A 16,279-nucleotide genomic window follows, 5' to 3' on the forward strand; every position below is an offset into this window, starting at 1 on the left:
AAGCCCTTTACTTGCAGTATTTTAAAGGAGCACTAACTTTAATCTGTGAAAAATGGTTGAGAAACATAAAATGCAATAAATCTTCTTAAGATTGTGCAAAAGTTTATTTATTCAAAACATAATATATCCAAAGTAAATGTAATATTATTGTTTAGTGGCAATAATAGCTCTCCTGAGCCGTATCCAGAATCTCATGTTACTCAAAGGGTCCCTGCTCCACTTCAGGTACGTGTTCTTTTTCAGATGCTTATGAAGACCAAACACTTTCTTAGTCTTCGTCTCTTCCACATCTTCCAGAATGACGATGATGATGTTGGCATTGCGTTCCATCATAAACCGGGACTGAGCTAATTCAAACTCAAAGCGACACCAGGCGCTATCAATGAAGTGTTGAGACACAACCACAATGACTTTACGACTGCCCATTATTCCTTCATCAATAATGTTGGACGTGATAGACTTCCCTGCTTGAAAGTCTCGCATGTGAAGGCAAAGATGAATAGGTGGAACCCCGTTCTCCAGATTCTCCATCAGTTCATTCATGACCCAGACTTCATCATAGCTGGAGAAAATCACAAATGCATCATAGGAACATTCTTGTTGTCCAGGTGATCTGTAGCCTCTCAGTAGAATACAGCAATACTGAAGATAAAACTGGAACCTATAAGCCAAGACTGATAGCACAACTACTAATAAAACAAAACATAATGATAGAACAATTGTGAGTCTTTTCTTGTGCACACAGCTGTCAATGTCAAAGTCCACTGCTCTAAAATCTGAGCTTGGTGACAAGGTTTTGCAGAAAATATTTTCTGATTGCTTCAAAATGTTCTGATTTTGGATGATCCACAATATAAAATCAGTCTGGGAGCAGGAACAATCAATGGGGTTGGAGGACAAATCAAACTCTGAAAGGTTTGCGGGCAACTTTTGGAGAACTTGAAATGGGATGCTAGTAATGCTGTTTTTATCAACATAAAATGATGTTAATTGTTTCAGGTTTGGGTGGATAAGAAAATCTATAGTCATTAAATTGTTTCCTCTCAGATTCAAAAGTCTAAGTCTTTTAAGATTTTTAAAAGAGCTTGGGTGAAACTCTACCATACGACAGTATGACATGTCAAGGTGCTCTAGAACTGTGAGATTATTAAATAAATATCTTATTACATCACCCTGAAAATGATTGCCAGCCATCTTGAGAACATTAAGACTGCTCAGTCCATAAAAGCAATATATGTTAGCAAAAGTGATACTGGAATAAGAAACATCTAGATACCTCAAATACTGTAAGTTAGACAAAAGTGAAAGGTGTCCCATACCTACAACCCTTGTATGATGAAAATCTAGAATTTCAAGGGAATCAAGTCTATCAAATGCTGGAACAGAAAGACCGATTTGTGGATTTAAACTCAGATTTAGATACCTGATTCGATGAGTGTCCAACACAATTTCTGAGCAGCATGATGGTAATGTAATTTGGTTTGAACTCAGATCCACATACTGAAGCTTAGGCATGTCTATAAAGGATTCAACTTGGGTTGCAACGTTTTGTGTAAATACTACTTTTTCTAAAGTATGAAGATGTGAAAGTAGTTTACCTGGCACAGTATCTAATTGATTGTTAATAAAGTAAATCTCCTTAATTTCATTAAATGGCACATACGCAATATCACGAATTAGACCACCCTTCACAGCTACAATTGTGGCGTTAATCATACAGCGAAAGATATTAATTTGCCCACTAGGCCTTTCTTTTATGTAATAATATACCTCACGAAAATAAATAGAGCAAAGGCCATCTAAATAGTCTGAATCTGATGGGAAAATCTTGTTATCATCCCTGTTCTTTCCGAACATCAGCCTTTTGACATTAAGACCATATAGAGCTTTTAGACCAACTTTCTGAGCAGCAAATGAAACAAAGGCAGATCGAATATCCAGCTCTCTGAGATAAACATCTTTGAAAGCTCCTGGTTCAATGTGTAATAATGGATTCCTAGAGAGAATCAAAGTCATGTTTCTGCCAATCTGTCGCAACACAACAGTGTGATCAGTTTTGATGATGGATATATTATTGGCATGTAGATCAAGTAAACTGAAATCTTTAAAGGAGCTCATGAATGGAGGGAGAGAGACGGACTGGATGTTATTTGTTCCAATTCTAAGTTCCTGTAGCTTAGTAAGGTTATTCATTTGAAGCTCTAAGGATGCGAGACCAACATCCACAAGAACTAATCTTTGTAGTTTATGTAAAAAATTCAAGCATCCAGGTCCAAAATATGCAATAGGGTTTCCAGTGAGAATCAATGTAGTCAATTGATTTACATTGTAGAAAGTATCATTTTCAATGTGCTTGATGTGGCATCTGAAAATAAATACATAAATTCAATATTATTTATAGAACAAGACATTGTACAACAAGACATTTAGATGGTAATAACATTGCTTACCTTGACAGATCAAGGACTCGTAGAAAAGACAAAACCGGGAATACAGTCTTCTGTAAGTGTTTCAAAACATTAAAACTGAAATCCAGAGTTTGAACTGATGGAGAAATAGTTGGTGGTATGTAGCTGAGGTTTCTTCCCATGCATGAGTAGTGCAGATTCTCGGTAATCTAAGTAAATGGTTAAATAAATGTTAACATTTCACAACAGTAATGCAGAATAAATATTTTAATTCAGATTTAAAAAACTTACCTCAGTGCATGATTCTCCAGCAGCACCTATGGAAAAAAAAATCATGAAAGCACTTACAGTAAAGAAACTCATCTTGAGTGATCTCATCCGGTCATAAAAATGTGAGCCAGCCTTGTTTGAGATCATTGAATATGAGGAACGAATGCCATGGTTTTCAACAATGGGGAACTATGGGCAAAAAGGATGTCATAGAGAAGTAAGCTTATGCATAATTAGTTAAATCTTGAATGAAGAAGTACCTTTCTGAATAGATGTATTGTAATTGCCTCTGTAATTCATATAAGTTTAATAAGGACAACTTTATGCATGTATTTGTATAGGCAACACTTTTATTCAAAGCACTCTGGATCCTCTGAGCCTATAAGGCCAGCAATAACAGTATTAAAGAAGAGTAGGTTTGACTAACTCTGCACAGACATTCAGACAGGTGGGTGAGACATTGCCTGGGCCTGGTGCTTTCCTGATCTTCTGTTTCCTGAAGAGCCAACACATCCTCTACACAGATTATATATTCAGGTTGAGTAGTATGAGCGGACAGAGGAGGTATAGCAAGAGGGGTTGATGGTTGTGCGGAGTAAAGGCCAGAGTGGGTATGGGGTGTGAGACAGCCTCTGTCCAAACGACAACAGAACTCATTCAGATTGCCAGCCAGTTGTTGGTTCCCATTAAGGTGATGTAAGCTAGCCTACAGACTGTGTCCATCAAAGTGTTCTTTCCTGTGGTCAGTTTTTTTTTTTTTTTTTATTGCTGCAATTGGAGTGCAATGTATTTCTGTCACCGAAAGAAGAAAATATTCAGCTTTGGGTAAAACACGGTGTTCGTCACTGCCAATTTTTACCCAGCCATCCAAAAACAATGGAGAAGGGGTAGGACGAATACCACACCAATCAACTGTCACATTCTATTTGTAAAATGACTTTAATTTAGCAAGAAGTTAATATTGCTGGTCTCAGAGTATCCATGTCTGTACCAGATGACATTCCAGGACTACCACAATATTAATATGAAAAATAATGCTTGGAGGAACATTTTGTTTGCCATCAGTCTACTAAGTAAGCAGCAGTCATGGCAACCAAAGCAATCTTAAGCACCCCTAGCTGTGTTGTCAGAGGAGCTTGCTGAAAAAGCTTTGGTTGACATATGGCCTAAAGCAAGCCAGCTCAGTTGAGAATCTTGGGGTAGTATTCAACAACCAGTTCTACATTGCAGAATCTCAACTGCCTGTCATGCAGACTCAAGCTTTATAACATCAGGAAAATCAGGCCTTACCTGATCATGCTGCACAGCTATAGTCAGACCAGCTGTCACCCATCTCCACCCAGATCTTCAACAGATCTCTGGAGCTGCGCAAAATCCCTTCCTGCTTTAAATGTTCCACCATCATCCCCATCCCAAAGAAACCCAAGATTACAGGACTGAAAGACTACAGAACTGTTGCTTTAACATCTGCGGTCATGAAGTCATTTGAGAGACTAGTGCTGGCCCACCTGAAGGACACCACTGGGCCCCCCTTCGGTTTGTTTATCGAGCAAACAGGTCTGCACTACATCCAGCAATATCTGAACAAACCAGGGAATTATGCAAGCAGCTATCTGTAACCTTAGACTAGTAGCCCACTGAAGCTAAACCTGGTCAGTACCTGGATGGCAGTCTTCCTGGGAAAACTAGGTTGCTACTGGAAAGAGGTGTTAGTGAAGACAGCAGGGGATGCTCACCCTGTTGTCTGTGTGGGTCAAAACGCCCCAGTATAATGATAGGGACACTATACTGTCAAATAGCACTGTCCGTAGGATGAGATAACAAAAAAAGAGTAGGGGTATAAGCCTATTGGCCTCAGCCATCATCATGGCCTCCTAATCATCCCTATTCTGTCCTCTGCATGTGTGTGCGTTGGGGATGCATATGGTAAAATCATCACAGACTCCACTCACTCTGGCCACAACCTCTTTGAACTGTTGCCGTTCGACTGGTGACTCAGAACACTGGACACTAGAACATCTAGGCACAGGAGCAGCTTCTTCCCACAGGCCATCTCTTTCCTAAATAGTTAAATGCCTCCCAATGCCTCTCTTAGTGCAATGCTCCTACTGTTTAGTGCAATATCTTGTTAATTCACTTCTATTTATTATCCAAAATACTGTAAACTGTAAATATGTTCACATATGTAAATTATTCTGACTTATCCTCACTCTGTATACTTTGTCATATTTTTATTCTTTAATTTTAATTATTATGGGTCTTCTTGTTTTATTTATATGTGTGCACTGGAAGCTTCATTTACAAAGAAAAATGTGTGTGTCCTGTGTGTGCAAGCATACTTATAAAGGTCTTTCTGATTCTTCTAGTTGTAAGGTGATGTTGTGCTCAGTTGATGAAGTGGGCCTCATCCTCTGGATCCACCGGCTCTCCTCAGCCCTCCAGCTCTATCAGGACGACCACAGCCACTTGCTAACCCAGATCCACAGGATTGGGGTCCTCAGAGCTCCAACCATTCGGCTCCACCTTGACTCTCTGAGCCCAAGATTCTGCCTCTGTCCTTCGACCCATCGGCTCAATCATGGCCTGTCATCCCTCTGGCTACAGCAGGGTCCCTCGTCCTAACATCTCCGCCTGATCCCTCCACTCCTTCGTCTCCACCAGACTCCTTCATCCCCTCAGCTCCATTGTTTTCCTCACTACCTATGGCTCCATCTTAGACTACATTCACATTGTTAGTTCATATCTGACTATTTGTGTATCCAACTTGAGTCTGATCTAAATGATTGACAGTCACTACTCTCTACATCAGATCTGTTCAAATCTGATGTGTGTGTCCAGTATCTCTTTAGTTTTCTGGAATATCTGTGTTGGTTTCCATGGCAATGACATTGTGTTTGTAGGACTACGGCAAAAACAACATGGAGGGTTAGCAATGCTGTCTTAGAATATGACAATATGTAGCCACGGCGTTGGACAACTAATAAAGCAGCGACAGAAACGGAGTGGCATGAGTGGCTTTATTCCGTGCTACCATCTCTGCCGCACAGTAAAAGAAGTGAAGACACCTAATCACTAGACCAAAGAGATGTCTCCATTATAATATACTTTTCTGTGTGACCTGCACATTGACAACAACACAATGTAACCTTTGTTTTCTGTAGGGGTTCTGTCACGGATATGTATTTCTGTTCCCCTTGGTTTTTGTTGTTACTTCTCTGTGTTTACTTTCTGTTTCCCTAATTGCCTTAGAAACGGATTTGTTCCTTGTTTTCTCCCACATTGGCCTGTGAATTTATTGGTGCGTTCAAGTCCTCCTGGGAAGTTTGTACATACAAGGTGGGAAGTCGTGTTTATGAAAGCAGGTGCGTTCAAGTAACTTTAGTCGAGGTAAGAGATGGCGGAGTACTTTCTCTTTACTAATTAATTACACAAAAATACAGTAAGGTTCTTAAACTCTTTTTCTAGAAAATGAAGAACAAAGAAATGTGCATCATGACGTACTTTGTTTTTTTATGTTTTAAATTAATTTATGAAGCCACTGCCAACTTTATCGTTATAGGCTACATTTTGCATTGTTATATTATAATGCCATCATATTCTGTGCAGGCAATTAGCTTACTGCGCTCTAAATAGAAAAGCCTGACAACTAAATAACTTCATAGGCTATTGTGGTATTCCGCCATGTTTCTCAGTGACACGCCCACAACTCGTAAAGATCAGGCCGAAAATCCCAAGATCCCCACTGGTATTTACGACATTGTGGTGGCGTTCATGTGTGTTCAACTATACGATCTTGTTGGATTTGAACGCACCATATATCCCGTTTAGTTTGGTTCTTAATTTGTTCTCGTCATTATTTAAGTTGGTTTGGATTTGTTCTTGTTCTTATGTTTGTTTTGTTTTTCTTAATAAAAGACTGCTGCAGATCATGGCTTTTTTCGCTTTGATTGAATCAATCGTGACACAATGATTATATGTACACATCTTGCAAATTAACTCTTTCCAACAATGCATAAACAATACCTTGCAAATTAATTTGCTGTAATTTCCCAAGCATTATTTTAGCTGCTTGTGTTTAGAGTGATGCAACTGCAATAAAAAAAAAAAAGACCAGCAGATGTCCTCAGCATTCTCAAATGTATTTTTTATTACCAATTCATGGCTGTTTTAAAACTGTTTAGCTTTTCAGCCACCAAATCAAACAAAAGGAAACTACAACGGACAGTCAGGACTGCTGAGAGAAATATTGGTGCCCCCCGCCCAACCTCAAAGAATTTTACACCTCCAGAATGAGCCAGGCACAAGAACAGCTTTTTCCCTTAGGCAATCTTCCACCTGAAGTCCTGAACAGTTAAAAACTGCCAAAATTATATGTTTTGTTATTATATTATATGTTATTGTTCATAGTGTGACTATAATATAAATATATTATAAACCTATTATCTACCTCTGTACATTCATTCTACTTTCCATCTGTAGGCTACATACTACACTTCCATTACGCACATAACTGTAAATCTGCATATAGAATTCTGTCCGTTGTGTATATTCTAGATTTTTTTATTACTGTATTGGGTTTTATTGTATTTAATTGTATTGCCTTTAAATTATTGTTATATTCCATTTTACTGTCTATATCCCTCATTTTACTGTATATATCCCTATGAATGTCTGTACTTTTTTCTGCATTGAAAGATCCAGTCACCAAGATAAAATCCTTGTGTGTATGTGTGTGTGTGTGTGTGTGTGTGTGTGTGTGTGTGTGTGTGTGTGTGTAAACTTGGCATTAAAGCACATTGTTGATTTTTGTAGATTAGTTTAAAGCTTCTGCTAAGATAAATAGTCCATTGCAACAAGTTGAATGCTGAAACAACATCACAATATTATCAAGGGATCAAATGATTTAATGATAGCTGTCATCAAGCTATTACAATAATGAAGTTCTCTTAGGCTAACTTAACTATTGTGAGAAGCAAGGTGGCGCCAATTACCTATTCTAGTTGTGTTTGTATGAGAGAAAGAGGAAGAGGCCGCGCAGTGATATGAGACACTTGAAAGTAGCACCGGTGAGAGATCGGTTTCTGTTGCACAAGCCTACGGCATATCCAAATATGCCTACTTCCATAATTAAATAGTTTATGAAAAACAGTGTATACGCAAAGTAGTACAATGTCCAAATTCATAGTATTAAAACAATAGGCAAGACGTGCCCGGATGACATACTACTTCCGGTGAGATAAGTGTGCATCCACTGGACATATGGGGTGCTTCTCAATATCCCTCCTCGTCTCCTCTCTCCTCCGTCCTCCATCCTATGACCCGGAAACCGATCGAGCACAGCCATCTTGAAGGACATCTCAATTCTCTAATTGCACCGCGAGGAGTCGAGGATCGAGGAGTGAAGAGGCTTCCTGAGGAGTTATGAGCGAGGATACACAGGTGCATCCTATGCGGAAGAGTTTTATCGACTAAAACGTGACGCACGTATAAATTCTCCTCCCCCTTCACACCGGTCACAATAATTTTGATTTATACTTTACTTTTGCAGTTTATATAAACCACACATCTCACATATTTCAACAAGGTATCTTTCTTTATTGTTATTTATTATTAATTTCTTAAATAAACAAATTTCAACAACATGAGGGCAGATCCTCTGAGCGCTGCTGATGACGCGCTGAAGTGACGCTCGAGTGATCAAGGATTCCAATGTATAAAAAAAGCTTTCATTCGATCCCTCTGTCCTCGCGTCTTTTCCTTGCAGCCTTCCCTCGCATCCTACAGGGGGCGGAGCTGAGACGCGAGGAAAGGAAGCGAGGAGAGGAAACGAGGATGCACAAATAAGAATTGAGAAGCACCCTTACTATCCCATGAGGTAACTGGAGAGGATGTGATTAGCAGTGAAGTGATGCAACTGATGCTGTTGGTCACATGACAGTGACAATATGGCAGATGTAGTAAGTCTGGATTGCAATCATACACACATTCATACTAGCTATATATTAAAGAACACAGTATTTAACGGTTGCGAAGCAAGTTTCAAATGAAATGTAATAGCCTACCTACTAGTAAAAGTATGCAATTTCAGACACAGAGATAGTGTGGCCACGACTTTAATCGGATGATAAGTGATTATTCAGGAATATTTTACTGCAAATTACCAATCATAATCAAGCATTCAAGAGAGCCATGTTATAAATAAAAAAACTCACAGTGCAGAACTGTTTCAGACATTTAGCACCTGGTTAATATTAACATTGCTTGTTGTTATGCCTAACATGAATTTTTTAGTGTGCTCGCAAAATAATTAAGATTTAGGGAGATATTTTTCTTTGATGCAATGATTGTAATTAAATATTCTGTGCAAAATCTATGGAAAACTTTCAAAAAAGAAGAAAAGTGACTAAGAACAAACTACGTAGTCAGGATGGAGGAAATTCAGCTATCATAGTATCATCATACACTAAACCATGTATTTTTCTATTAACAAATACACATATCACTGGGAGTGGAGCTTAAATCTGTTTCACTGTAAAGCACATAGCATTTGAAAAATATGTATAGGCTACACTCTATTGTTGTAGTTTTTCATGCTCCTTCCAAAAGGGAAGTTGTTCATTTCTGAAGCCCATTGTTTGTAGTATTTACAACGAATAATAACATCTTTGCCAAAAATGGTTGAATATATGATAAAATGCAACAATACTTATTTAAATACATGGCTAAAAAATGAAGCACCAGTTTATTTAATAAAAATACATGATTAGAAATGATTAGAAGCTGTTACTAAAGCTTCTATAAAATGTATCATGACTAGAAAGCTGTACTGACAAACTATCCAAGAGATACATAGGAATGATCTATTTTCGAAACAATATTATTGTTTAGTGGCAATAATAGCTCTCCTGAGCCGTATCCAGAATCTCATGTTACTCAAAGGGTCCCTGCTCCACTTCAAGTATGTGTTCTTTTTCAGATGCTTATGAAGACCAAACACTTTCTTAGTCTTCGTCTCTTCCACATCTTCCAGAATGACGATGATGATGTTGGCATTGCGTTCCATCATAAACCGGGACTGAGCTAATTCAAACTCAAAGCGACACCAGGCGCTATCAATGAAGTGTTGAGACACAACCACAATGACTTTACGACTGCCCATTATTCCTTCATCAATAATGTTGGACGTGATAGACTTCCCTGCTTGAAAGTCTCGCATGTGAAGGCAAAGATGAATAGGTGGAACACCGTTCTCCAGATTCTCCATCAGTTCATTCATGACCCAGACTTCATCATAGCTGGAGAAAATCACAAATGCATCATAGGAACATTCTTGTTGTCCAGGTGATCTGTAGCCTCTCAGAAGAATACAGCAATACTGAAGATAAAACTGGAACCTATAAGCCAAGACTGACAACACAACTACTAATAAAACAAAACATAATGATAGAACAATTGTGAGTCTTTTCTTGTGCACACAGCTGTCAATGTCAAAGTCCACTGCTCTAAAATCTGAGCTTGGTGACAAGGTTTTGCAGAAAATATTTTCTGATTGCTTCAAAATGTTCTGATTTTGGATGATCCACCATATAAAATCAGTCTGGGAGCAGGAACAATCAATGGGGTTGGAGGACAAATCAAACTCTGAAAGGTTTGCGGGCAACTTTTGGAGAACTTGAAGTGGGATGCTAGTCACGCTGTTCTTATCGATATAAAATGATGTTAATTGTTTCAGGTTTGGGTGGATAAGAAAATCTATAGTCATTAAATTGTTTCCTCTCAGATTCAAAAGTCGAAGTCTTTTAAGATTTTTAAAAGAGCTTGGGTGAAACTCTACCATACGACAGTATGACATGTCAAGGTGCTCTAGAACTGTGAGATTATTAAATAAATATCTTGTTACATCACCCTGAAAATTACTTCCTGCCATCTTGAGAACATTAAGACTGCTCAGTCCATGAAAGCAATATATGTAACCAAAAGTGATACTGGAATAAGAAACATCTAGATACCTCAAATACTTCAAGTTAGAAAGTGAAAGGTGTCCCATACCTACAACCCTTGTATGATGGAAATCTAAAATCTCAAGGGAATCAAGTCTATCAAATGCTCCTACATCAAGATCAATGTCTGCATTTAGACTCAAATTCAAATACCTGATTTGAGGGGTGCCAGATAAAAGTGTTGTGCAGCATCGTTTTAATGTAATTCGGTTAGCACTTAGATCCATATATTGAAGCTTAGGCATGTCTATAAAGTTTACAGCACGAATAAGATCATTGTTGTGTTTAATTACTAGTTTTTCTAAAGTATGGAGATGTGAAAGTTGTTTACCTGGCAAAGACTCTAAGCGATCGGAAATCAAGTAAAGCTCCTTGATTTCATGAAAAAATACATTCTCCATTTCACCAATTATACCATCCTTCACAACCACATTTGTGGCATTTATCATACAGCGAAAGACAGAAAATGGTTCACTAGGCCTTTCATTAATATAATAATATATTTCCTGGAAAAAGATAGAGCAAAGGCCATCTAAAACATCAGCATCTGAGAACTGAAATTTGAAATCTCCCCTGTACTTTCCAAATAACAATTTTTTGACGTTAAGACCATATAGAGCTTTTAGACCAACCTTCTGAGTAGCAAAAGAAACAAAGGCAGATCGAATATCCAGCTCTCTGAGACAAACATCTTTGAAAGCTCCTGGTTCAATGTGTAATAATGGATTCCTAGAGAGAATCAAAGTCATGTTTCTGCCAATCTTTTGCAACACAACAGTGTGATCAGTTTTGATGATGGATATATTATTGGCATGTAGATCAAGTAAACTGAAATCTTTAAAAGAGCTCATGAATGGAGGGAGAGACACGGACTGGATGTTATTTGTTCCAACTTTAAATTCCTGTAGCTTAGTAAGGTTATTCATTTGAAGCTGTAAGGATGCAAGACCAACATCCACAAGAACTAATCTCTGTAGTTTATGTAAAGAATTCAAGCATCCAGGTCCAAAATATGTAATAGGGTTTCCAGTGAGAATCAATGTAGTCAAATTCTTCACATTGTAGAAAGTATCATTTTCAATGTGCTTGATGTGGCATCTGAAAGTAAATGCATACATTCAATATTTATAGATCAACACATTATACAACAGCTGATTTTTAGATGGTAATAACATTCCTTACCTTGACAGATCAAGAACTTGCAGAAAAGACAAAACCGGGAATACAGTCTTCTGTAAGTGTTTCAAAACATTAAAACTGAAATCCAGAGTTTGAACTAATGTCGGAATACTGGGTGGTATGTAGCTGAGGTTTCTTCCCATGCATGAGTAGTGCAGATTCTCAGTAATCTACGGCAAAATAATAATAATAATAATAATTATCAACAGTAATAAAACCGTTTATAAAAATGAAACACAAATTTAAATTCAGAAAACTTACCTCAGTGCATGATTCTCCAGCAGCACCTATGGAAAAACAAATCATGAAAGCACTTACAGTAAAGAAACTCATCTTGAGTGATCTCAACCAGTCATAAAAATGTGAGTCAGCCTTAGTAAAGATCTTTGAATATGAGGAACAAATGCCATGGTTTTTAACAATGGGGAACTATGGGCAAAAGGATGCCATAGAGAAGTAGGTTTGGGCTTAATTAGGTAAATCTTGAATGAAGAAGTACCTTTCTGAATAGATTAATTGTAATATATTGAATTGCCTATACAATTAATGTAAAATGAATAAGGATGATTTTATGTGTCTATTTATTTGTATAGGCAACACTTTTATTCAAAGCACTCTGGATCATCTGAACCTGAAAATCAAGCAGTAGAGATTGCATTGCATTGCAGAAGAGAAGTTCTGAGTTAAAATGTGGCAGGACTGTGCAGCATGATCAGGTAAGGCCTGATTTTCCTGATGTTATAAAGCATGAATCTGCATGAACAGGCAGTTGTTGAGATTCTGCAAAGTTGAACTGGTTGTTGAATACAAAGTAGGCCTACTATTTTTAAATTACATTTTACAAGTTAAATATTCAGTTATTAGCTAGGCCTATATCTTTTCATACAATCATTGCATCACAGGAAAATTCCTTTGCTAAATCTTGATTAGGCTATTTTGCATGCTGGAAATATGTTTAATTGGGGCATGTACACTACGCAGTTTAAAGCAATTTAACTACTAACAGCTGCTAAATGCATGAAACAATCCTGCATTTTGAGTTTTTACATTTATTTTTTCTTTCCAAAGGCCAGCATTTTTATTTATTTATTACTATTGCTACAATGGGAGTGCTGTGTAGGCTATTTAATAAAACCAAAATGTGTTTTTCTGGTCGGCTTTTTACCATAGACTGTAAAAAATAGCTTTTTACCCAACCATTCAATCACAGTGGAGGAGGGGCGGGGGACAACTAACACATTACATGTAGGCTACAACAAATTTATTTGAGCAAGAAGTTAATATTGCTGGTCTCGGAGTATCTGTAGCCTACCAGATGACATCCCCAGACTACCACAATATTAATATGAAAAAATATGCTTGAAGGAACATTTCGTTCACCTTTGGTCTACCAGGTAAGCCATATCAAGCGTGCCCAGCTAGATGTTTTCAGAAGAGCTCCTGCCATTTTCAACTGTGTAAAAACCTGTTTGGTGGACACACGGCCTAAAACAAGCCAACTCAGCCAGGAGTCTTGGGGCAATATTAAGGCCATGAACACACCGAGTCGACGTCAAAGAATTTGTGTGTTGTTGCCTAGTCACTAAAAAACCAACCAATTGTCGTGTGTGATGAACGACCAAAACGTATAAAACGTTTTCAGTTATAAGCTGAAAATCGTGTCGGGTAAACTTTGGGGGCCTAACTTATATTCAGCAGTTTATACGACAATTATTGATAGTAAGATTCAAAACGAAGCTAAACTGAGTTACAATCACAAACCACTCAGCAGAAGCAGACAGGAAACGGAACTTCCCATTTTATTCACGGCTGCATCTAGTCCTTTATTCATTAGTTGCAGCCGCTTGTGTTTAGAGTCTTGCCACAGCATTTAGACGTTTATGACCAGCAGATGTCCTCATCGTCCTCACTTTTTATGACTGTTTTAAAACGTTTTAAATTGACAGTATCCTCCTGGGACCCAAGAATAGACTTTTGTCCACTGTAGTGGACATTATATTTGAGTGAATTTCTCTGACATCATACATGTCACATGACTCAACCTGGGTGTCCTGTAAAGAGCACATTCAGGACTTTTCAGAGATAACAAATGTTTGGAGGTTTCACCATGAAAACAACTTCTCCTTGGTCTTTAAAAAAGTCTGACATTAATTTAGTGATCAAATGTAGCATTATTATGGAAATATGATAATATCTTGTAATTATAATTTAAATTGGACTACTTTTCAAATTATATTTCATAAAACAACATCTCAGGAAAATGTTAAGGGGTTTCAAATAAAAAAAAATACTTTGTTACAGAACAGGGTGTTGATTTCAAACGTGTCCACTGTAGAGGACATCAGGACTCAAATCATGTTTATCAGGCATTTTGTGAGACACAACAAGTGAATATGGAAATAAATTATACATCAATTTTCCTATGAAATATTAGATATTATTATTAAAATGTTGCCAATTATTACACTTCTTTTTTCATTAAATGTTGCTCCAAGAACACATTAATGTGCTGTAGAGATACATTGCATTGAATGGGAAAATTAATTTATGGCCATTTTAACCACATATTGCATAAAGTAAAATGGTGTATCAATTCATTCTGTTATTTCTTTCATAACATAGTTGGGAATCATCTTTATACAAATTTTGGTTAAAAAAAATCCTGAAACCACAAAATGTATTGGTGATTGAAGAAAAAATCCCATTGTTTTTGCCTATACATATAATTTCATGTCATTTTATTTTTTAAACAACTTAGTCCTAGCGTCCACTACAGAGGACATAGCATAACGTATGAATAAAATATTATTTTTCAAAAATGTTTTTTTTTACCATTTGTTTATTGTGCTTTAAACAATGTGATGACATGGAAAAAAAAATAAATTCAAAAAAACTTTTTTTTCTGGGTCTCAGGAGGGTATGACTCCAACATCGTCCGTGAAAAATGACTTGTGTTCTGGGTCTCAGAAGCCCGCAGGTAGGCAACATAAATAAATACTAAAACAAACCCTATGAATTATTATTTATTTTTTTACATGCTAAGATTTCTAATTGGTTGGATCTGAAACTGCAGAAGTAGCCTGCACTGCTACTCTAACACTTGTTTCATGATAGAACAGCAGTTAAAGATTATTACAAAATGACTAATGGATTTTCTTTAGGTCAGAGAAACAGATTAAAATAATTTGAATGGAAAGTTTATTGTGACTGAGGAGCCTAACTTCTGTTTTAAAGTATTTTACTGAGAGAATTCTGCTACAACAACAACAAAAAAGAAAGATTTATGGGAAATTTGAAAATCACCTAACATACTCAGGACTGAAGGTGGATTTTACTGTTCACCGACCATGAATTCATTCAGTTAGTGGTAAGATATAGGCTACAGTAAACTTTTAACAACTGTTTTACAATAGAAATGTTAAATGACCGACGGTATCTGAGTAATACAAACTAATCATTTGAAGCTTTAAGGACGCTAGACCAACATCCACAAGAACTAATCTCTGTAGTTTATATAAAGAATTCAAGCATCCAGGTCCAAAATATGTAATAGGGTTTCAGTGAGAATCAATTTACTCGCATTGTAGAAAGTATAATTTTCCTTTAAGTGTTTCAAAACATTAAAACTGAAATCCAGAGTTTGAACTGATGGAGGAATACTGGGTGGTATGTAGCTGAGGTTTCTTCCCATGCATTAGTGCAGATTTTCAGTAACGTAATGTTAAAATAAATAATAACAGCAATACAAAGTAAAATAAAAAACAGATTCACATTCAGAAAACTTACCTCAGTGCATGATTCTCCAGCACCTATGTAAAATAATAATAATAATAATAAAAGCACTTATAGTGAAGAAACTCATCTCGAGATTTTTGCCACCTGTCGTACAAAAAAATATATAAAAATAATTCTGAGCCAGTCTCGTTTGAGTTCATCTCATATGACAAACAAATGCAATAGGTTTAACATTGAGGGATTTGGGGCAAAAATACAACATCAAGAGAAGTAGGCATGTGCTTATTCTGGTAAAAAGTAGAATTTCCAGAATATCCCAAATTAATTAAAAAAATAAACTGTTTAAAAATAATTGAAAAAAAAACATTTTGTAAAGAAAATTACCTCTGAGATAAATATATAAACCATGAATTATTAATAATGACATGCTGTATATTGTTTGATCTCCAGTAACATTTCCAAACTATCACCAACAGAGGAAACATGTGACTGACTGCTCAGTTGAAAAACTAATGGCCCTAATCTGACATTCAGATTCACAATAGCTGTAGAGTAACAGTGTTCATGGTGTGGATTAGTAATACTTTAAAGGTACACTACGTAACTTTTGGCACTCTACCAGTTAATTAACAAAACTGCATGTGTCTTGGGATAGAAAATTGAAGCCAGAGCTGCTTCTGTTTATGT

The 16,279-nt window shown here is 36.9% G+C and overlaps 2 protein-coding genes across 2 annotated transcripts; both read right to left on the reverse strand.

The window, feature by feature from the left end:
• Positions 1 to 144: 144 nt before the first annotated feature.
• Positions 145 to 2,771, reverse strand: LOC308681689 (toll-like receptor 4; the record flags this gene model as incomplete). Its single annotated transcript, XM_081350772.1, has 3 exons — positions 145 to 2,365; positions 2,451 to 2,617; positions 2,700 to 2,771. The coding sequence occupies 3 exons, from the start codon at positions 2,769 to 2,771 to the stop codon at positions 145 to 147; spliced, it is 2,460 nt and encodes an 819-aa protein (XP_081206898.1).
• Positions 2,772 to 9,391: 6,620 nt separating this feature from the next.
• Positions 9,392 to 13,753, reverse strand: LOC308682232 (toll-like receptor 4). Its single transcript, XM_081351785.1, has 3 exons — positions 12,119 to 13,753; positions 11,861 to 12,027; positions 9,392 to 11,776 (listed from the first exon to the last, which is right to left on the reverse strand). Exons 1-3 carry the CDS (start codon positions 12,188 to 12,190, stop codon positions 9,556 to 9,558), a joined length of 2,460 nt encoding a protein of 819 aa, XP_081207911.1. The 5' UTR covers positions 12,191 to 13,753; the 3' UTR covers positions 9,392 to 9,555.
• Between the last annotated feature and the right edge of the window lie 2,526 nt (positions 13,754 to 16,279).

The sequence above is a fragment of the Scardinius erythrophthalmus genome, assembly GCF_964197995.2.
Source record: "Scardinius erythrophthalmus genome assembly, chromosome: 21".
In the NCBI taxonomy this organism is placed as follows: Eukaryota; Metazoa; Chordata; class Actinopteri; order Cypriniformes; family Leuciscidae; genus Scardinius; species Scardinius erythrophthalmus.